Source organism: Dipodomys merriami, unplaced genomic scaffold (assembly GCF_024711535.1).
Source record: "Dipodomys merriami isolate MVZ:Mamm:240054 unplaced genomic scaffold, mDipMer1.0.p SCAF_496, whole genome shotgun sequence".
NCBI classification, from domain to species: Eukaryota; Metazoa; Chordata; class Mammalia; order Rodentia; family Heteromyidae; genus Dipodomys; species Dipodomys merriami.
This window is the reverse complement of record NW_027206064.1, coordinates 306,823-327,855: the sequence shown is the minus strand read 5'-3', so window position 1 is coordinate 327,855 and position 21,033 is coordinate 306,823. Positions and strand designations below refer to the sequence as shown.

The 21,033-nt window shown below is 50.9% G+C and overlaps 1 protein-coding gene across 1 annotated transcript in view; it reads left to right on the top strand.

The window, feature by feature from the left end:
- Positions 1-17,939: 17,939 nt before the first annotated feature.
- The window catches only part of LOC138809372 (transforming growth factor-beta-induced protein ig-h3), a 31,030-nt gene continuing 27,936 nt past the window's right edge, over positions 17,940-21,033 (top strand). The window contains exon 1 of the mRNA XM_069995883.1: positions 17,940-18,160. Within this exon, the coding sequence (XP_069851984.1) occupies positions 18,024-18,160 (137 nt within the window). The 5' untranslated portion in view covers positions 17,940-18,023. The remainder of the gene's footprint in view (positions 18,161-21,033) is intronic.

Sequence of the window (21,033 nt, the reverse complement as noted above, 5' to 3'; positions counted from 1 at the left end):
CCAACCCATCGTCACCAACAACTTAAGATTTTATCACTTTTTCTCCCCTCCAAGAAGGCTGTCTTGAACCACAAAAGAAAGACAGCCTGCCCAGATTCACGCTTCCCAGAAATTCTCTGGGTGTTGGAATACACAGCCCCAAGCACTTGATGGAACCTGGCAATCAGAGCTCGAAAGTAGGTGGGAATATAATAAGAGGATTTGTTCTAAACTTTGCATGATTCTTATCTTATAATCTTTTAAATCTGGTGTGTGTTTGTGAGAGAGAGAGATTGGAAAGCAGTGCCCATTGACAGCTACCAGGAGACCTATTCCAATGTCTGAGTGTTCACATATGTGAAAAAAAAGTAATGTGGGCAGGATGCGTGCATTTGAAACAAATCAGGGCTAATAAATGAAAGAGGAGCTTATACTCGGTAATTATCCTCCCTGGGTTAATAAGGGAGAAATTTATTCCGGCTGGGTACAGTCAGAGACTTAAAAGCTAACTGCTTATTGTTATCAGCCTGTGGTTTTGAAAATCAGAAATGAACTTGAAAAGTGGTTTCCTTGACTAAGAAAATTAGACAGAGGGGGAATATTTACTTAGCTGTACACTATTTCCTTCCTTCCTTCCTTCCTTCCTTTCTTCCTTCCTTCCTTCCTTCCCTCCTTCCTTCCTTCCTTCCTTCCTTCCCTCCTTCCTTCCTTCCTTCCCTTCTTCCTTCCTTCCTTCCTTCCTTCCTTCCTTCCTTCCCTTCCTTCCTTCCCTTCCTTCCTTCCTTCCTTCCACCTTCGCCCTTCCTCTTTTCCTCTCCTTTCTCTCTTTCTTTTCTTTTCTCTTTCTTTCTCTCTCTGTTTTTAGATGTACTCATACTTGAGTTTGAACACAAAGCTTGCTTTTTTCTAAGGTCTGTACCTAGACCCTCAGTCCTCCTATTTTATACTTCCTAATGTAGCTGGGATGACAAGTATCTGACACTGTGCCCAGCTATTGGTTGAGAAGGGGGTCTCATGAACATTTTACTCTGGCTGGCCTCAAACTGCCTTCCTCCCAATCTTAGCCTCCCAAGTAGTACAAAAGGTGTGAACCTCTGCATTGCATTCCTGTCCATGTGCTTTTCTTTGCACATGTACAACACACACACACACACACACACACACGCACACACACACGCACACGCACGTACACACAATTCCAGGATCTATTTGTTAGTATTTGTGGTAGTTTTATGTAGTTAATAGTTCAGACAATTGCTTGTTCATATTTATTGAAGAAGAGGAAGTTGAGGGTTGTGTAATTAAACAGAATCTCAAAAATTACACTGAAAAAAAAATTACGCTGCTATTTGGTAAGTCATTTCCTCTTCTTACCGTAAGCGTCTAATTCAAACTGCAGCTCTCATCAGAAATTTTGAATTCAGCAGATGCATGCTTAAGTTCTTGACTTTAGGGATCGTGTTCTGAAATATTTTCTTTCAGACAAGGGCCACTTCAGGATTGAGATGTTTCACGATGGCTTGTCTCCTAAGAGATGAGTGTACCGTCATGTCCTAACAAGTTTCTCAGGGCTTCGCCCAGAAAGCTCTCTCTTTATTTTTCTCCTCTAAGCTGAAGTTCCTATGTAAGAGTATAGCCTGAGTCAAAACGTAGAGAGGAACCATGAGGATGCCTAGCTCTGGCCCTGGCCCCGAGGCCAGTTGTACACAGCACAAAAAAAAATCCAGAGCTAGCCACAGCCTTTGCGGGCTTCCCAGCCCCCACCCTGAGGTGCTCAACCTCAGCCAGGTGAGCACATGCCTGCACGTCTTTTGAAGATGTCCTGGGGACATTTCCCAGCAGCCTCTGCAGCTCACTCCCAGAGTGATGCTCAAGTCCGGGGCCCTGTGGAGTACTGGTACCACACACCTCAGTCAGACACAGAGAAACCGGCCCACTGTGCCTCTCTTACATACCTGCTTTCTTAGCTTATGTGTGCGGAAAGCAGTGCTTTCAAGTATTTCTCTTGAGACTGATGGCTTGGAACCAAAGATGATAATACTGGGGTGGGGAGTGGAATTATCTGGCTCTTGAATGCATCCTGCCATATACCTACAACCCTGATCTGTGAGAAGAATTAAGTGCCACGCATATGACCAGGCATGGTGCTTCACGCCTGTAATCCCTGCACTTGGAAGGAGGATCTCAATTTCAAAATCAAACCTGAGCTACAAGGCAAGTTCAAGACCACTCAGGGCTATTTTGAGAGACTCTCACACAAACAAAAGACTTGACTGTGACCTAATTCCTGATATTTAACAGGACCCTGTCCAAAACTCAGGCTGGGCAGAGCCATATTAGGACTGGGTACTTGGCATGGGCAGGAGGTAAAAGGAAGGAGTGGGGGCCTGGATTCCAGAACCCTGCAGAAAAAGAAAAGCACCGGAGCAGACGTGACCTCCAGGAGGTCCCCCTCCCTGCCGGCTGCTTCTTGACATTCAATATCTACACTGCTGCCTGCAGTTTGCAACAGCGAATTACTAGATGATTTCTGTAGCGTGAAAGGAAAATAGAGGCAGAGGCCCAGCCCAGACTAAAAAGAATATTTATCCGGGACTCGAGTTGAAGCCAGGATCAGGCTGCCTTTGATGTTTGCTGGTCACTCTCTACCTGCTGTGCTAAGGAGCCCATCTTGTCCCACTGAAGAGTAAGGCTATTATTTAGAAGGGAGGGGACCCCCCTCCCTTGCATTTGAAGTTCTGCATTGACATTGCTCCCAATGACAGAACACATTTGGCTTTTAGAAAGGCCATGTTTAGGTTGCAAGAATCAATGCAATTCGTCTCAGTGCTGGGTTTGCCCATTCTCCCTCAGAGCTGCCTACAAGATAACTTCTCTGGAGATGAGAAAACCTTGGACTTCTGGGATTCGAGCCAGCTGCGAGGGCTTACCTTGATTGCTGACCACTGCTGCCCTTCAAAGACAAATCGAACTTTCAGTAAGAGGACACCTACCCCCGGGACTACAAGAAGTTCTTTCCAGCATGGCGAAGGCTACAGGATAAAATCAGGAAATAGTGAAGGTGCTGTCTAAGCAAAAAGTATCCAGTGGGACCGACTCAATTGTCCCTCCTACAATTAGAATGTAAGAGAATGGTTGTCTAGAAGGCTACTGGTAGTTAACTGAACAATGCTACTATGTTGTTCTTACCGGGGTTGAGTTTGCCTTGGCCAGTGTTGACATTGAGACTTGGCTTTGCAGTAAGATCACAAAGGCATTGTGCCCGCTTATCCAGCTGGTACTGACCCGGCCTAGTGCTAAGCACTTTACAGGTGCTAGCTCATTTAATCCTTTCTAAGTCTCATTATATTATGATGCCCTACTTACACACAATACCGACACGTACAAGATTGAGCAATTTACCCAACACACGTAAAGCAGAGAGATGAAATACAATAGCAGAGAATTTTTTTATACATTGCATAACTAAATATACATTTCCAAATTTATGACCAAAAAGAAAAAAGAAATATTACCTAAATCCACACTCAATCCAATACCCTGGTATCTTTTGCATTTATTTAAATATACAATTTTAAAAATATATATGTAAAATTTTAAATGTACTGGAGGGCCGATTGTTTGAGGAGATTTGTGAACATATTTGAAGATGACTGATTTGGAGCCAAACAGCCTTGGCTGAGACTCTTGGCTCAGTCTCTACACGGTATTGGCCAAATCCCACCCTTTTTTTTTTTTTTGAGGCTCAGCCCCTCGTCTGTAAAAATGAGGACAAACATCTCTTCTTAGCAGGCTTGTTGAAAAAAAGAGATTAGATAGCCCAAAAAGTGGCTGGGCCTACAGCCCGCTCTGGGTGAATGGTAAGTATTATTAGCAGGTTGGTATCCTGGCCTGTGGTAAGGAGCTCCTTGAAAGTGAGTGCTTATCCCCCTCAGTAATAGTTCCCATGGAAACCCAACATCACATGGGAGGTGGGGGGGAGGGGGAGAGGGGACAAGGCAGTAGGGCGCATGATGCAGCCAGGTACCACGGCTCTGCGACCTTCTCCTTTCAGGGACTTGAGTTCATGTCACGTGATCCCTGGACCTGGGCAGGTGTGTGTGAAACACAGTGTGGTGGACATGGTCTATCAGAAGCACACCACCCTAGGACATGAACCCCCAGAAAGTAATGCTTTCAAATAACTTTTTGTTCATTGTTACAAAAAATCAGAGTTATATAGGACCCTTTCCCCTGCTAAGGAGGTGCACACCCAGTAACTCTGGGGCTGAGGCTCTGAGTCTGTGGATGGGAAATGGTAATGGTGCGACTTGTCTCAGCCTGCATCCTTTCTCCCAGACTCGGGGAAGAGCAGGCTCAGCAGCAGGAATGAGAGAGCAGGACTGTTGGTTCAGACTCTGGCTTGGCTGTGGGCAGGGCAGATCCAGTCACCAGTGGGAAGACTCAGCTTTTCTTGATGCTTCTTTTTGGCAATACACACTCTCCTTGTCTACCTCACACCCGTTGGGGGGTTCTGGTCAAGTCTACAAAATGAACTCCTGCAAATGACTCAGGGAAACCAAACTGTGTTCACCGACAAGTCAAGCCCACTGGGACTGGATATTCCTTTTAAGTCCTACTTGTGGGGTACTCCTGAAAACCAAAGTCAATGGCATTCTAGGAAGCAGTTGAAAACTCCCTCACTCTTATACCAGCTGAATGCCACAGTTGGTTCCAAGGTGCTCAGTGATGCATGCCGCCCCTATCTGTCAGACAACTTAATCTGTTTCCAGTTTCAAATTTTCAAGAGTTGCTTTGCCCCTGTGGACAACGCAAGCAGGTCGGCCAGTGAAAACATGGAGCAGAAAGAGACTTGTCCAAAGCCAGGGAAGAAACAAAACAGGGCCCAGCTGGCCTGGGCCTCAAGACTTTAGGCCACATGCAGGCCAGCAGGGTACACTGCCCAGGGTCTGGACTCAAGGGTAAAGTCGATCACACGGAGAGGCTAGCCTCTTTGAATTGTTACTTTCTAAGAGCCTCTCCTTTCTCTACTGAAAGCACGTCTGATTGCCCCTCTCATTTGTCTGTTTTTCAGGATGCCTTTCCTGAAAAATGCCTGGAAGAACCGACTTTCTATTCCAGAGAGGAATGGAGAGACAAACGCAGAGAGGAAGCAAGTGTTCCTCAAGGCTTCCCACAACTGGGTATGTGGGAGGAGGTGTCTTGTTCTCATCTATTCGGTGGCCTATGCCAGGTAAACATGAGCAAGGGCCTGTGTTCCCAGACAAGTGAGCCCCCTGAAAAGAAAACGCAAACAAGCTGTACTTGGAGGAGGGGGGGGGATCAGTAGTCACCTGCTGTTAGCTGGGGAGTGGGGACATGGGGGGGGCGGACGGTTGGGGAGGAGGACTTCCATTAGTTACTGTCCTGGAGTTAATATCACGCCAAGCTCCCACATCTGGAAACAGTTATGCAGAAAGAAGAGGCATGAAAACCGGAGTCTCATGACCCTGAAGTCTTCTTTCTGCTGCCTCTATTTATTAATTCCCTGGCTCCAAGTGATCAACTCAGGTCTCCCTCCCCCCTCCCCGGCCCCTGAGTACATAATATGGGGGACTAGTGTAAAACGTAGGCCAGAACAGTTGCGCCATGAGGGAAAACGCGCCAAGGTCTTATTTCTGGGGGAGGGGGGGTGGTGGGCTTGGGTGGGTTTGGTATCTAAATAAACATGCGTTTGAAGTCGCCTGTTGGGTAGGACTTTAATCATCAAGCCAAGACTTTGTGAGTCCTGCCTTGAGATCTGGGTCTCTCCCCAACTTGGCAGGCTTAGCTGACTCCGTCTCAAGGGCTGGATAGAATTTATACTTACTGGATTTGGTCATCCAGGGTCTGGTATTTGCACATCATACAGACACACACACTTGTCTTTTTCTTCTTTTTCAACCGTCAGCAACTGGGAGGTTCATAAGGAGCCGGGGGCTTCCAATAGCGTTCAGCATCAAGGTCCCGCTGGTTGCTGGTTGCTTGAAGATGTAAATAGGATGTAAATAGGATGTGCTAGGGGCCTGCTCCAGGGAGTTTTGAAAAATGGGTCTGTTTTGGAGAAGGACCACGTCTTCGGATATTTCATAGATAAAGGGATAAAAGGATAATGTTTAATAAGAAAAAAAAAACAGGATGGCATTTTTCTTGGCCAGTCAGAATGCCCAGAAAGGCAACTCTTAGAGCTTCACGCGTGTTGTCTAGGGAATCATAAAGTGCTAGCGAGAACCAGGAAGGCAGGCCAGCGATCCGTCTCTAGTGCTAACCCAGTCTCGGGTCTCTGCTTGACAAGTTGCAGTCTACCTTGCTGACTTGGCTTCCTTCTGAACCAGATGATGAATCACCTCTTCTGGGAAGAATCTGGGTCTCTTCTGGCTCCTCCTCTGCCCTTTCCCCCTCCTCCCCCCCACCTCGTCTGCACCACTGTGGTTGGTTACTTCCCTTTGGAGATCCTTCTGCATATAGCTGGGCATTAGGCACTGGTTTCATCCTATGTGTGCGCCTGACTCCCTGCGAACCAAGGGCCTCCTGCCAGACCATGACTCACTCCTGTCTGGAAGCCGTGTGCAGCCCACTGCCGGCTTGTGACGTGAGCCCCCGGCAAGTGTCGTGAAGAGGTTGTCTGCGTACTGTAGTATTTTTATAATGGTTGAGTAATGGGACAGATGCGGCCTCCGATTTGACTGTTACTTCAGAAAGGTGCAAACTAGCATGCATATACTCTTCCTGTGGAGGTTCACTTTCATTCTTTTGTGGTCCTGGGATATATATATTTTTTATTTTGTACACTAAACATTAATGAATATAACCACGCTGTTAGTTTGACTAATTCTCAGGCAGATAAATGAGAGCGGATAAGTAATTAAGGTACTAAAGAAAGGGGTTCTTTATTTTTTCGCCTTGTGGGGTTGTGCCAAACATTCCCCCACACACATGCACACATACTTTCCACTCTTATTTTATACATTTCTGTGGCACTTTAAGAGAAACCGTGACTGCTTAGTCTATATGAGTCCATCCCCGATGTAAAATACATTAGGAGAGAAAACCATCTGCTTTGCCAACCCGAGAGTCAGACAGAGGTCACTACTTCATGTGCAGCAGGCTAGAGAGGGGTCTAGACAGCCCAGGCTGCAAGCTTGCTGGCTCCTGCTTCTGTATATTCAAAGAATCCCACATGAGCTGAGGCCGTAACTTAGCACCTGGGGCCTGGAAGGGGAGAGAGGGGGTGAACAGTGGTGGTGGTGGTGATGATGATGATGATGAATGAGATGGAGCTGGTGAATGTTCACTCTGGGCAGTCCCAGACCACAGGGAGCCCCGTGTCAGTCCTGCAAACCCCTTTTCTGTGTTCACCCAGACTCCCAGGAAAACCCAAGGAGGAAAACTCACCATAGACTCAAAAAAGGAAATCTCCGTTTCAGTTAAGAGTGTAGAGGCTTCCCCTCCCCCCCCACCCCACCCCCCGCTGAGGAAGGTCCCCGAAACAGAATGGTTTAGTAGGGAGATGAAAATCATGGCTGTAAGAGCAGCAGTAGCCTTTGATGGCTAGCTCATTCCCTCACCCAGCCCAGAAAGCCTGGCCTCCTGAGGTGTCCCAAGCTACACACACACACAAGCACCCTCCACATGGGCTGGCGTTGGTGGCACGTAAGATTGTTGAGGGTTGCTGGTTCATGCAAGCGGATCCACTCAAATGACCCCTACCTTTGTGGAGAAGCAAAATGGTGCTCTAACAACCCAGGTTCCCCTGCAGGTCGCTCTGCAGAAGGGAGCAAGTGGTAGGCATGCCATGAACAAAGTTGGAGGGTTTTCAAAATGTGTGCAACTGCCCTATGCGGAGAGAGGGCGTGGCAGATCCCAGGATTGGGTAAGACCAGTACAGGGGTCCCAGTCCGCTCCCTTTAAATGCTTTGTCACCACGCCAGCAAGTTCCTTTTGCCTCTGCAGCGTTTCCTACAGTAAAGAGAAGAACACTTGACCCGGAAGATTATTCAAGGATGGGAAGTGTTTAGACTAGCTCTTGGTGCTGGCAAGCTATAGTTCGTCATGAATAAATGGCTCAGATGCCGTTTGTGTACACACCTGCACAGATCTACTTTCCTCTTCCAACTGCTTCCTTACCTCATTCTCCAGCTCCCCAGTCTCTCCTCAGCACACTCGGGTCCAGAGGAACCTTTAACTGCCTTCTCCTTCACAATGCTTTTGTTCTTCATTGTGGGGCCCTATGTGGTTTGTGCAGAGAACAGCGTTCCCCCTATTTATATCCTGGTGAGATGTCAGGAGTTCCATGGATGGAAAGTTAAGAAAGAAAATGCTGGAGAAGGAAGGGAAAGGGGCTTGGTACAGGTAGCTGATGCTAACAAACCTGCCCTTGGGCCCTGTCTTCTCGGCTGGGCTCAGAAAGGGGAGTGGAGGGTACAGAGCAGTCTGAAGTGGGCATCCAAAGGCACGCTATGAGATTTAATTGTTCTGGGGGGGTGGGGAGAAGCAGTTTGGATCCAGATAATGTGTTGATCCAAAGACGTTAAGACATGCTGGTAAAATGTTGTGACCCTTGTCTCTTGAACTCTCCAGCCTGCCCCAGTTGTCTTTTCTAGCAGATTCAAAGATCCAGGGCATCCTCCAGTGCTGTGGATGGTGTCAGGATAGGAGCGCATTTCTGGGAATTTTTGGACTCAAGTTGTCAGAAAAGTGGCTGTAAAACCAGCCATCAACCAACTGCTTCCAGCCTGCCTTCCAGGTACTGGTCTCTGAATTTGACACCGCACTGCCTAGGAAATGAAGAGCTTTGTTCAACCTGGGCCGGCTGTTGGAACCAGGCTGTGATGTTAGAAGCACCAGCTTGGAGGATTTCACTGTTCATTCACACTGGCCTTGGACACCCCCGGCTGCCATGAAGCTCAGGGAGAAGCCAGATTCATTCATGCCTTTTGAGTCTCTGCCACACCTAACAGTTTTGTCCCAGGCCTGTGGGACAGTGGTTACTTAAAGCGTCGTCCACCGAGATCCCCATCCAATCTGGACCTCTCTATAAGGAAGGGTCTACATCCCACTAGAAACTGGACTTAGAGAAGACCTTTGCAAACCCAGCTGGGCAGGCCCATCCGCAGATCTGTAAATGTGAACTGGGCTCCGTGCTGACCAAATCAGAAGCTGTACCAGAACCACAGGAGCAAATACACAAGCTAAGGATGAACAAGACACACCATCAACTCCGAAAAGGAGAGAGAGAGGCTCCCTCAATGGGAAAGCCGCACAGAAAGGTCAGTGGAGGAAACGGCAGCTCTGACAGGTGCAGGAAGTTGCTTCTACAACATGCTAAATGTCTTGCTAATGCAGCCGGCGGGGGGGAGAGAGCATCTCACAGGACACATCAGCCAGAAGGACCATGGGGAAGCAGAAGTAAGACGTGGTGCCTTGGAGAGAAGAGTTGAAGTAAGGAGATCAGGTCTGGCCCGCGCCATATTGGCCACATGGTGGATGGTAGGGTCCGCCATCTTGTCTTCATGCTGGGGGAAGGAAATGCCCTGCCGGACGCCTGCCTCCCAGGTAATGAGTATGCCGGGATCCCTGGGGACAGGGGCGGGCACTTGGCTGATAGGTTACTGAATCTGTCAGTCCAGTGCCTGGAACTGGGAATTTCCTGTAGACCTGCCCCCCACTCGGATCCTATTTAGGCCCGAATTAGCCCAGACATCATTATGCCATGTGTGTCTCTGTGATCATGTCCTGAGTCCTGTCTCTTGACTCATCTCCAGTCATCATGGTGTCCCAATTCATCTCTCCATTGGAACTGAATTGGTTTATGGGTATTGTTTTGGTTCTTTCTTTCTTCTCTGGCCTGTTTCCTAACGGGGTTATGTGTATTTGGGGAGCTGCAGTGTGACCTGCAGACTGCTAATGTTGTAATAAAGTCTCCATTATTCCATCTTCCAAAATGTGGCTGCTGGGATAATTCACCTTACAACAAGGAGCCAAGCCAACAGGAACACACCTGGACACGCAGGTGACGGGGACCATGAAGAAGGATTTTGGGGGTGTCTTCAGAGTCAGGTGCAGTAGAAGAGAGGCAATATATCAGAAGTGCTTTTGATGTACGGATGATAGGTAGATAATCTTTTTTTTTCTTTTTAAGAGAGAGTGGGGCTGAAGGAGACAAGATATTTATTAAATTAAAACAAATAATCAGAGAGCCAAGCTTTTTGCTCTTAAATAGTAGAATCCATCTGGAGTGTCCCAGGAGAGCAGTGAGTCGGTAGATGTGTTTTAGGATGATATGACAGGCATTGTTGGTAAAGACAAATACCTCAGATTGGAAGAAAAACTTGGGAGGAATAATTCAGGAAGAACATCTGTAGAATTTTTGGTGGTGGCGGCGGTGGTGGTCCAGGAGCTTGAACTCAAGGCCCGGGCACTGTCCCTGAGCTCTTCTTGCTCAAGGTTAACGATCTGCCACTTTGAGCCACAGCTCCACTTGAGTGGTTCATTGGAGATGACACTCTCATGGGGACTTTCCTGTCCAGGCTAGCTTCGAACCACCACGATTCTCAGCTCTCCGCCTCTCGAGCAGCTAGGATTACAGGCGTGAGCCACATCAGAAAGAGTCAAGAGAAGCAAATCTGAAACGCAAGGTCTCCAGCCTTACCATTGACAAGAACGAAGAAGCAGACAAGAGGAGCAAGGGTGATTTGCAGACTCTCCTATGTCTTGGCACTGGGTGGTATCAACTTCGATGAGGCTGTTGCCTGCCTCATAAGAAAACTCCAAGGGAAAAAGAGCATGGGGAAGCTTGGCTCCACAGCTAACAATTGTCTGTGGGCATCGCTCCACCAAAATATTTGAGGTCAGGCAATTAAAGCATCCCCCTCCCCTACCCACCCAAAGAGCCTCTGGAATCTTCTAAGATATGTTAGCAGAACCCAGTCAATGCAACTCTTTTATGAAGAGTCAGTTTCCCTGGAAAACAAATTTGGCTTCTAACCAGCAAGTAACATTTGGCAAAGCTTTCATTCTAAATAAAAAAAAAAAAAAAAAAGCCAGGCTCTGACAGCTGCTCTGTTTCCATCCATCGGGAGGCCTGAAGTTAAGTTTGTTCTGTTACAACCTATAATCCGTGCTAGTCCACTGCCCTCGGCAGCCTTTGAGAGGGGAGAAATCAGACAGAATCCAGTTCTCAGACTCACTTTGCTGTGTGTCAAACACAGGGACAGGGAGACCAGGAGAAAAAGTCACTTGCCAGTCCCCCCTTGATATTTATCCATACAGAAGCGGGCCTTTGCATGAGCTGAGCGCTCCGTAGGAGTGTTCGGGTGTATTTCTTTTTCCTTTTCTTTCTCTCTTCCTTTCCTTTTTTCTTTCTGTCTGTCTCTTTCTTTTTGTGCTGGTACTGGGACTTGAACTCAGGGCTTATTCACCGTCTTTAGCTTTTTTTCTCTCCAGGCTGGCATTCTACCACTTGAGCCACAGCTCCACTTCTGGCTCTTTAGGTGGTTGGATAAGAGGCTTATAGACTTTCCTGCCCAGGCTGGCTTTGAACCTGGCAATCCTCTGATCTCAGCTTCCTGAGTTGCTGGGATCTCTGCCATCAGTGCCTGGCTCATTGTATTTCTTTTGGTCAATGTAGACATACGGAGAATGTTACTCCCATGATCCTACAGGTCTGGACTGCTCAAACTTCAATGTGAGTCCACGTGATGGACGAAGGGAACTTTGTAAAAAAAATGCACAATCAGGAGCAGAGGCTTTGGTCTGCCTAAGAGTCCGCACTTCTAGCAAATTCAGGGGTGATGTAAACACTGCTGGTTTCAGACATTTTGAGTGGGAAGGTTGTGAAAGATAATTGAAAAAGACCAAATCTTCCAAGACAGCACTATAATCATCCCTTAATTTTAGTAACCTGGGATGTTTCTGTCTTGAAATAATTGCTCCATGTGGAATACTTGTCTAAGTGCTGGGTGTTAACCAAGAAATGGAATCCCTCTAAATTTGATTCATATACTCTTTTAATTTGGAGAGCTCATGCCAACACTCACGTTCTTTCTCCCTATAAACTCCTGCATTTTTAATACTGTCTAGGTAGCGGTATAAAGCAGATTGGAAAGGCTAAGTGTCCTTTGGAAATGGTGCGTGCGTGCGTATGTGTGTGTGTGTGCGCGCGTGCGCTGGTATCAAGGGTTGAACTCAGGACCTTGAGCTCTTCTCGTTCAACTTTCTTGCTCACAGCTAGCACTCTACCACGTGAGCCACCACGCCATTGGGTTTTTGCTGGTTCATTGGAGATGGAATCGTGCAGCTTTTTTTCTACCTTGGCTGGCTTTGAACCTTGATCCTCCAGGTTCTTGGCCTTCTGAGCAGCTAGGATTACAGGCCAGGCGTGAGCCACAGCTGTCCATCATGGAATGATTTTGAGGGTCGTCTAACTCTTCTGTTGCCCACATAGTTATCCAAGGAGGGAGTCCGGGGAGGTTGACTTTCATACAAATGCCACCAACACTCCCAGAAATAGCTTTTCTTAGGTTCCCTAGGGGGGAATCTTTTCGGAACCACTAATTCATCTTGATGTTTAAGGACTATTGCTATGCACTACCAGGTTATTTTCAAAAACTAAACATTTTTGGTGGTTACAGGGTCAAACTCAGGGCCCTGGGCTTGAAGATATTCTAGAAACACACACACACACACACACACACACACACACACACACACACACACACACACACACACACACACACACACACACACACACACACACACACACACACACACACACACACACACACACACGGCCCTTTATGTTGCTGTTCCTTTTCAAATCAGTTTTTCCCCTTTTAATCAAGGCTGGCTTGTTCTTCCCTATCCCCTTCCCCTCCTCTTCCCCCTCCTCCCCCCCCCCCCCCAGCCATGGCCCATCCTCAAACCTCCACCTCCCACATTGCTGGTTTATAAGCAAAGGCCACCACACCTGGCCTACAAACTAAACTGTTGCTGGCGACCTGGTATATGCCACGGGATGGGAAAGTACTCATTTTTGCAAAGTACCTGAAAAAAAAAAAAAGTCTAGTAATTATTGCTCCAAACCAGCCTCATTTTCTCCTGTTTAGATTTTCTAAAGTGGAAAGAAAAATTTAGGGGGAAAAATGGCTCCCCAAGGAAGGGCCTGATTTATGCCTGCCCCCGTGTTCCTGGGGTACCTGGGCCGACAAGCCCTGCTCCCCTCTCTCCTCTATCACCACATCTCCAAAAGCAGCTGCCCGGTGGGACAAAAATGTTTATATTCACGGCTTCTGCATTTTTATGCTTCCTGAGAGGGAGTGGATGAGGCCGCCTGAAGTGGATTTTTTTTTTTTTTAAATATCTAAACAGTAACTGAAGTAGTACCGTAATCTCTTCAGTGAGCTCATGGAAAAACTTGAGTCATCAAAGGTTAGTTTCATAGACAAGGGGAACAGGATCCGGTGAGATCACGTGACTTAGCCCAGCACTCCAACATCTAGGACTGAGCCTGTATTTGAATGCTTTTCAGTATCCAAACTGAAGTCCAAAGGAAGTGTTTTTAGCCTGGCACCGGTGGCTCACAACTGTCATCCTAGCTACGCAGGAGACTGAGATCTGAGGATCGTGGTTCAAAGCCAGCCCCGGCAAGAATAGTCTGTGAGACTCATCTCTCCAAGGAACCACCAGAAAGCCAAAAGTGGTGCTGTGGTTCAAAGTGATAGAGCGCTAGCCTGGAGCTGAAGAGCTGAGGGACAGCGCCCAGGCCCAGAGTTCAAGCCCCATGACCAACAACAACACGTTTTTGCTTTCAGTCAATTCAGTGAGCATAACCCTGTATCTTCACTGACTTGGACTACATAGACCAACTATTGGAGAATGGTGGGAATAATAGGAACTCACAAAGATTGGCCGTTTTTGCTGGAATAGATCGTGTAATCAACGCTAGCGTCCCATGAGGTGGGGTTTGTCATTATCTGTGAGGCCCAATTCACTTTCTCTACAGCTATGCAACTAGAAAGGATCAGGGCTGGCCTTAGAACGAAGGTCCCCTGTCTCTACACCAATCCCATTGTTCATTGGTAGACTCTGGCCCTGGGATCCAGGTTCTCAAGTTGAAGCCATAGAACCAAGTTGCTGAAAGCGACTTGTCCCTATGGAGGGTATACTCTTCAGGACCCCCGTGATTCTACAGAGGGTTCCTTTTAACAGCAGTTCCTACTTGATTTCAACTCATGGGGCAGCAATGCTTTAGGGCCTTCCACCATCCACCTCAGTGCATATGAGTTGCTCTTCCCTCAGACTTATTTTGGAGAGAAATCCTCTTATTCCAGACCAAAATATATTCACTAGTCCTCACCAGTGAACCCCACCTAGACAGAGACCGGGCACAGAGAATCTCTCTCCCTTGTGACAGCAGGTCCTAGCCCTGGAACTGGCCCCCAGGTATAGCTACAGGAATAAATGATCCATCTCAGCCATCTGGAGCTATGGGGGTAAGTAGGAAAGGAGACAACAAAAAGGGTCTTCGGCGTAAAAGATGACAGCCTTGGGTGGAAAATAAATGTTCTAGGAAACTTCCTCTAGTCTTACCATCTCCCATTTCTTGAGTGGCAATAATACCACAGAAATCGCACAACAAAGCCCACCCCTCCTGGCGGTGACAGTGGCTCTCTGGAATTTTCTCTAGTGGCTTCAGGGTGACTCTAGATCCTTCTGTCCCTTCAGTGGTCCCTTTCTGCCTGTCTCTTACCTCTTCACCTTCTCCAGGTGGATTTTCTTCTGAGATAGTGCGTGTATGTGTTCTGTGTGTTTGGGCTGGAACTCGGGGCCTGGGCACTGTCTCTTAGCTTTTGTGCTCAAGACCGGTGCTCTGCTACGTGAGCTGCTCCCACTATTTTTGTTTGTTTGTTTTTTTGCAGGTTAATTGGAGATAAGAGTCTCATGGACTTCCCTGCCCAGGCCGGCGTTGAACTGTGATCTTAGAACTCAGTCTCCTAAGTCGCTAGGATGACAGATGTGAGCCACTGGCAGGCACGCAGCCCTGTCGTCTTGTTCTTACTCTCTCTTGAGCTCCACCACCGCTAGTAGTGGGGTTGCAGGCGCACCTCCAGTCCTCACACCTCTCCTGTGCTGCAGACCTGTGAATTCGTCTCCCTGCTGTCTACTTGGAAACACAGCTGGGTGGTTTGCCAGGTGAACACAGCTGGAGTCATCTCCCAGCTCCTGCCCGCTCCTCTCTACTCACTCCAGAGGGCCTCTAGAGTTTTCTGCCCTCAAGATTCTGCCCCTCCAGCCTAAATCAAAGCTCCCCATCCTCTTGGGGCTCCTTGTCCCTCCGGCCCATTGTCCCCCCCCCGCCCCCTCTTTGGCTTTTAAGGCTCCTTCCCACCTCCTCTCCCTCAGATCTAGCCTCCCTCTCCCAGCCTCTCTCGACCTTGTTTCTGATACAGTGAACACCATTCCGTTTGTCTCATAGGCAGCCTTGCTCTCTGTCAACAGCTTCCTCCTCCACGCTCACCATCCCACCCCCTCTCCTTCCCAGACCGCTCTCTGCCCCAGCCTCTCTCTGCCTCTCTCTCTCTCTCTGCCCCAGCTTGCTCCGCAAGCTCACACCTGGATTTCCTTCCTCGTTCCTTACTCTCCTCCTACATAGAGCAACCAAGTTCTCCTGAGTCTCTTCTCTCCTCGATCTACACCTCCATCCATCTTCCCCCTCTCCTACCATAGTTCAAGCCCCCGCACGCTCCTCTCCTGGCCTCCTCATCTTCCCACCTCCCATTGGCTCACCTTATTTTACGTGGTCCCTCAAAGCCTGCTCATGACACTGATCATGTCACCTGCTTGCTTTCTCATCACCTGGAGGACTCAGCTTGGGTCTGGGCCCCACGAAGGCCCCATGCCCTCCTCCTTACTCTTTTTTTTTTTTTTTTTTTTTTTTTTTGTCGGTCATGGGCTTGAACTCTGGGCCCGGGCGCTGTCCCTCAGCTCTTCAGCTCAAGGTAAGTGCTCTACCACTGGAGCCACAGTGCCACTTCGGTTTTCTGAGTGGTTTATTGGAGATAAGAGTCTCATGGACTTTCCTGCCTGGGCTGGCTTTTAACCACGATCCTCAGATCTCAGCCTCCTGAGTAGCTAAGATGACAGGCGTGAGCCACCAGCGCCTGGCCCTTCTTCCTTCCTCCTCTCTCCATCCCTTCATCCAGATGGGCCACTGGAGTTTCCCTAAAAGCATCTTCTCTCTACTCACCTGGCTAAATCCTTTCCGTCCTTCACATGGAATGGCAGATATGGCCTGTCTAGGCCTGGTGCTTCCTCCAATTCCCCAAGCCCCAGCCACCCCTCTGGGGACATGGTTGGTTTGGCCCATGGACTACTGCACCAAGCCAAGACTGACAGTGCCAAGTAGCTGGTGGGTGACTAATAGGTGCTGAGGCGAGACTTCACTGAGTGATGGTTCCCTGGCTTGCTCCGAGCTCTCCAGGGTGGCCTTGCTTCTACCTTTCCCGTGTCTTCCTGGCACCTCTTTTGCAGGTGGGGCTGCGGGAGATGTTTGTGAGCACCAAGGTGAAGTCTCCACCCTTCTCCCACAGCAGCCTCGGGCCAAACAGATCCTGTCCTACATTTGGAGTGGGGGGAAGAGGCGGCAGGAGGAGGTGGGGCTTCTGTTCACCAGATAAGCTCTTCATCTCTGCTTCTGTTAGCATGACCCACCTGTGGAGCGTGGAACAACCCAGAAGCCAGGTCTGGTGGGCCTTCAGCTGTGGGAAGGCACTACACACTGGACAGTGAGTGGGGGGGGGGGGACAGCAGCGAGGGGAGGGAGGATGGAAAGGGAGGGGAGGGAGCCAGGTGGAAAGGGTTTGATCAGTGATCTTGGCTGGGGAGGGGGGAGGACATGAAGGGGGGAGGGAGGGAGGACATGGAGGAGGGAAGGAGGGAAGACATGAAGGGGGAGGGAGGGAGGACATAAAGGGGGGAGGGAGGGAGAACATGAAGGGGGAGGGAGGGAGAACATGAAGGGGGAGGGAGGGAGAACATGAAGGGGGAGGGAGGGAGGGAGGACATGAAGAGGGGAGGAAGGGAGGGAGGACATAAAGGGAGGAGGAAGGGAGGGAGGACATGAAGGGGGAGGGAGGGAGGACATAAAGGGGGGAGGGAGGGAGGACATGGAGGGGGAGGGAAGGAGGACATGGAGGGGGAGGGAGGGAGGGAGGACATGAAGGGGGAGGGAGGGAGGACATGAAGGGGGAGGGAGGACATGAAGGGGGAGGGAGGGAGGGAGGACATGGAGGGGGAGGGAGGACATCAAGGGGGAGGGAGGGAGGACATGAAGGGGGAGGGAGGGAGGACATGAAGGGGGAGGGAGGACATGAAGGGGGAGGGAGGGAGGGAGGACATGGAGGGGGAGGGAGGGAAGACATGGAGGGGGAGGGAGGACATGGAGGGGGAGGGAGGGAGGTCATGAAGGGGGAGGGAGGGAGGGAGGACATGGAGGGGGAGGGAGGGAGGACATGGAGGGGGAGGGAGGGAGGACATGAAGGGGGAGGGAGGGAGGACATGGAGGGGGAGGGAGGGAGGACATGGAGGGGGAGGGAGGGAGGACATGGAGGGGGAGGGAGGGAAGACATGGAGGGGGAGGGAGGACATGGAGGGGGAGGGAGGGAGGACATGAAGGGGGAGGGAGGGAGGGAGGACATGGAGGGGGAGGGAGGGAGGACATGGAGGGGGAGGGAGGGAGGACATGAAGGGGGAGGGAGGGAGGGAGGACATGGAGGGGGAGGGAGGACATGGAGGGGGAGGGATCCAGGCGGGAGTTCGGTCTGGGCCGGGCTGGGCGGAGCCAGGCCCGCCCTCCCCCGCCCTCCCTCCCGCCCTCCGCCGCCGCGTACTTAACCCCGGCGCGGGGCCCGTCCCCGCCCCGCCTCGCTCCGCGCTCGGTCCGGGCCCCTGGCTGGCTCGCTCGCGGGTGCGTCCGTCCGTCTGTCCGTCGTCCGTCCGCCCGCGCCGTCCGCCCGTCGGCCCTCTCCATGGCGCTCCTCCGGGTGCAGCTGCTAGCTGGCGCCCTGGCGCTGGCCCTGGGCCCCGCCGCCACCCCGGCCGGTCCCCCCAAGTCGCCTTACCAACTGGTCCTGCAGCACAGCCGGCTGCGGGGCCGCCAGCACGGGTAAGCGGGGGTGCGGGGGACAGGGGGTGCCGGGGTGTGTGGGGGGGACAGGGAGGGGTGCTGGGGGGCCGGGGGTGCTGGGGGGCAGGAGGGGTGCTGGGGGGCAGGGGGTGACGGGGGTGCTGGGGGGTGCTGGGAGGACAGGGGGGTGCTGGGGGCAGGGGGTGCTGGGGGCAGGGGGTGCTGGGGGGCAGGAAGGGGTGCTGGGGGGCAGGGGGGATGCTGGGGGGCAGGGGGTGCTGGGGGGCAGGAAGGGGTGCTGGGGGGCAGGGGGGATGCTGGGGGGCACCCACACCCGGCCACACCAGCTGACAGCATCCCCCCCGCGCACCTGGCCATGCCCTGCACGCACCCAGGGCGCAGTCCCATCCCCTCTCCCCCGGGGGGGGGGTGTGGGGAGGGGGGAGAATGCATAGACCTTGTACAGATGGGGGAAACTGAGTCCCTGGAAGACGCAGGACTCTCCCACCCTCCCGTGGTAGGCCCTGGATGCCAGGCTTGGAGCGTGTTTCCAAGCAAAGCTAGTTTGGGGGGATAGTTGAGGTGGGTCTCCAAGTTGCCCTGGGCTTCCATAGTGGGGACAGACCAGAGCCCAGAGGTGGACACTCACTGCTCCTCCAGACAAAGGACCCGTCCGTCTGTCCGTCTGTCTACCCCTCCTAGCCAGGCTGTGCTGCAGCCCCCAGCTTAGCCAGCCTCTCGGTAGAGCTGCAAGTGGTAGCGTCTGGTAGGGTTTCCTCCCAGCACGGTGGGACCCTGTCAGAGGCCTGGCATTCACAGCCCACGCAGAGTGCCCACCCCCAAGGCTGGGCAGGTGTGTCCTGAGATCCACACACAGTGTTGAGGGTCACAGAGCTGATGTCCCTCACCAGGGCATGGAAACAGGCTCTCCATTTTTTTAGGGGGCGGGGGGGGAACCGTTTATTACCTTGGTTTTCTACTACTGGTGACTTTGCAGTCTCCTTTGGCCTTGTAGGTGTTCAGGGCATTGCATGAGCTGCTGGGTGCCAGGCTGGCTACCCTGCAGAATGAAATCAAGTCAGGCCAAGCTGCTGCCACCGTCTCCCTCCGCCTTCTCCTGGAAGGAGGAATTCCCTAGGGGTGTCCCGGGGGCGGGGGGGGGGGCCCCGGCTTTAGGAAGTAAGGGAATCAATCATCTTCGACTTGCCTGTTGTGCACAGAGGGACCGTGCAGGGGATAGGAGATCTCAGAGTCAAAAGGGGACACCAGCTCCCTCTCCGTCCCTCAGCTCACTTGCACACTGTGTAGGTGTGCCTGAGAGGTTTCTGTTCCTCTTGCCTCTTAAGTCAGGAGTGGGTATGCCCTCCTGCAGCCCTGTCACAAGAATGGAATCTGTGCATTGCCAACGGTGAAGGGCGATCAAAGTAGTGAGGGGTGGTGCCAAGATCGGGGTCTCAGGCAGAGCCCAGAGACACACTGACCAGCTGGAAAAAATAGAGCTTTTATATTAAGAGCCTTTACACACACACAAAAATTACGAGCGTCAGATATTAGATCCACTGCTCCTCATATTCCTGCTGGCTGATCCTCTTGATAAACTTCTTGCAGAGCAGCTGGTTAAAAAAAAAAAAAAAAAAAAAAAAACGGGAAGAAAGAACCAAAACTGTAGTAAGCTGTGATAAACAGAATGATTAAGAAGTTTCAGAGCCGGGCATGGTGCCTCACGCTTGTAATCCCAGTACTTTGGAAGCTGAGGCAGAGGCTAACAAGTTCAAAGCCAGTCTGGGCAAGACCCTGTCTCAAAAAGGCGTGGGCACGTCACTCAATGGTAAGATTTTTTTTTTTTTCTTAGCAGGCCTTGAACCACATGGCATATGAAAAGCACTGGGAAGGGGGGTACGCAGGCATGCACTCGAGCCTTGCCAAAACAGTTACAGGCCCAGTTGCATTTACTGTGATCTAACTGTCCCTCCAAATGCCACGAGGCAGGCTGGCCTTGCACACATGGGCGTGGTGCACCATGCAGATGCACAACCTTGTTCGAGCTCCAGCTCTTTATTCATAGTGAGAGCTGAAGCGTCAATGCTAGTTTAAGCCCTGACATTCCCTCTAAATGGGTGAGGGAGAAAAATGATGGCTGGGCCTTGCCCGCCAGCAGCCCTGGACCCCCCTCCCCCCCCACAACCGTGTTCCCTCCACCCCCAGCACAGGGAGATCTGTTGTCCTGTTCCCGTTTTATAGAGGGTGAACCTGCGGCTTAGTGGCTTTGCTGGTGGGAAGTTATAACTGCCATGCGGCTTCTCGGCTCCCAGCTGTATTTCTGTGCCTATAGGGAAGGGGGGAAAAAATTAGAACTGAAAGAGAAGTAAAAATGCAACCACACCATGGAATACCAACAACCAAACACCAGACCGAACTTCTGCAAGCACTTGGTTTTCTGGTCCAAGACGAACAGTAAGGCCATTATGCGTGAAGTGGAAGGCTTACTTTGATTACCCTTCGGCATAGACTTCCTGTGTGCACAGGTCACCACCCACACCCCTGATGGGTGAGGGAGGGGATCCTGACTGCCCCCTACCCCAGCCCCCCAGCCTCTGCTCCTGTCACAGAGGATAGGAACGATGGAAACGGCATTGGGATGTTGCAGATCCGCTCAAGAGCACCACACAGAAATGGCAGGGAATTCATGGGCAGGAATTCTGTCCTGCCTGGTCAGAGAGAAGCTCTTTCCTGGGTTGTACATGCGTAGGACTCAGGGCTGGAGTGTGGCTGACAGGAATTCTTCAGGGGTTGTTTAGGAACTCACTGGCAAATTCCTAGGCAGCAAATAGAGAAGTCCCGTGTTTAGCAATCTGCTGGGATCTGCTGGTGTGTGTGTGTGTGTGTGTGTGCGCGCGTGCGTGTGCACGCAC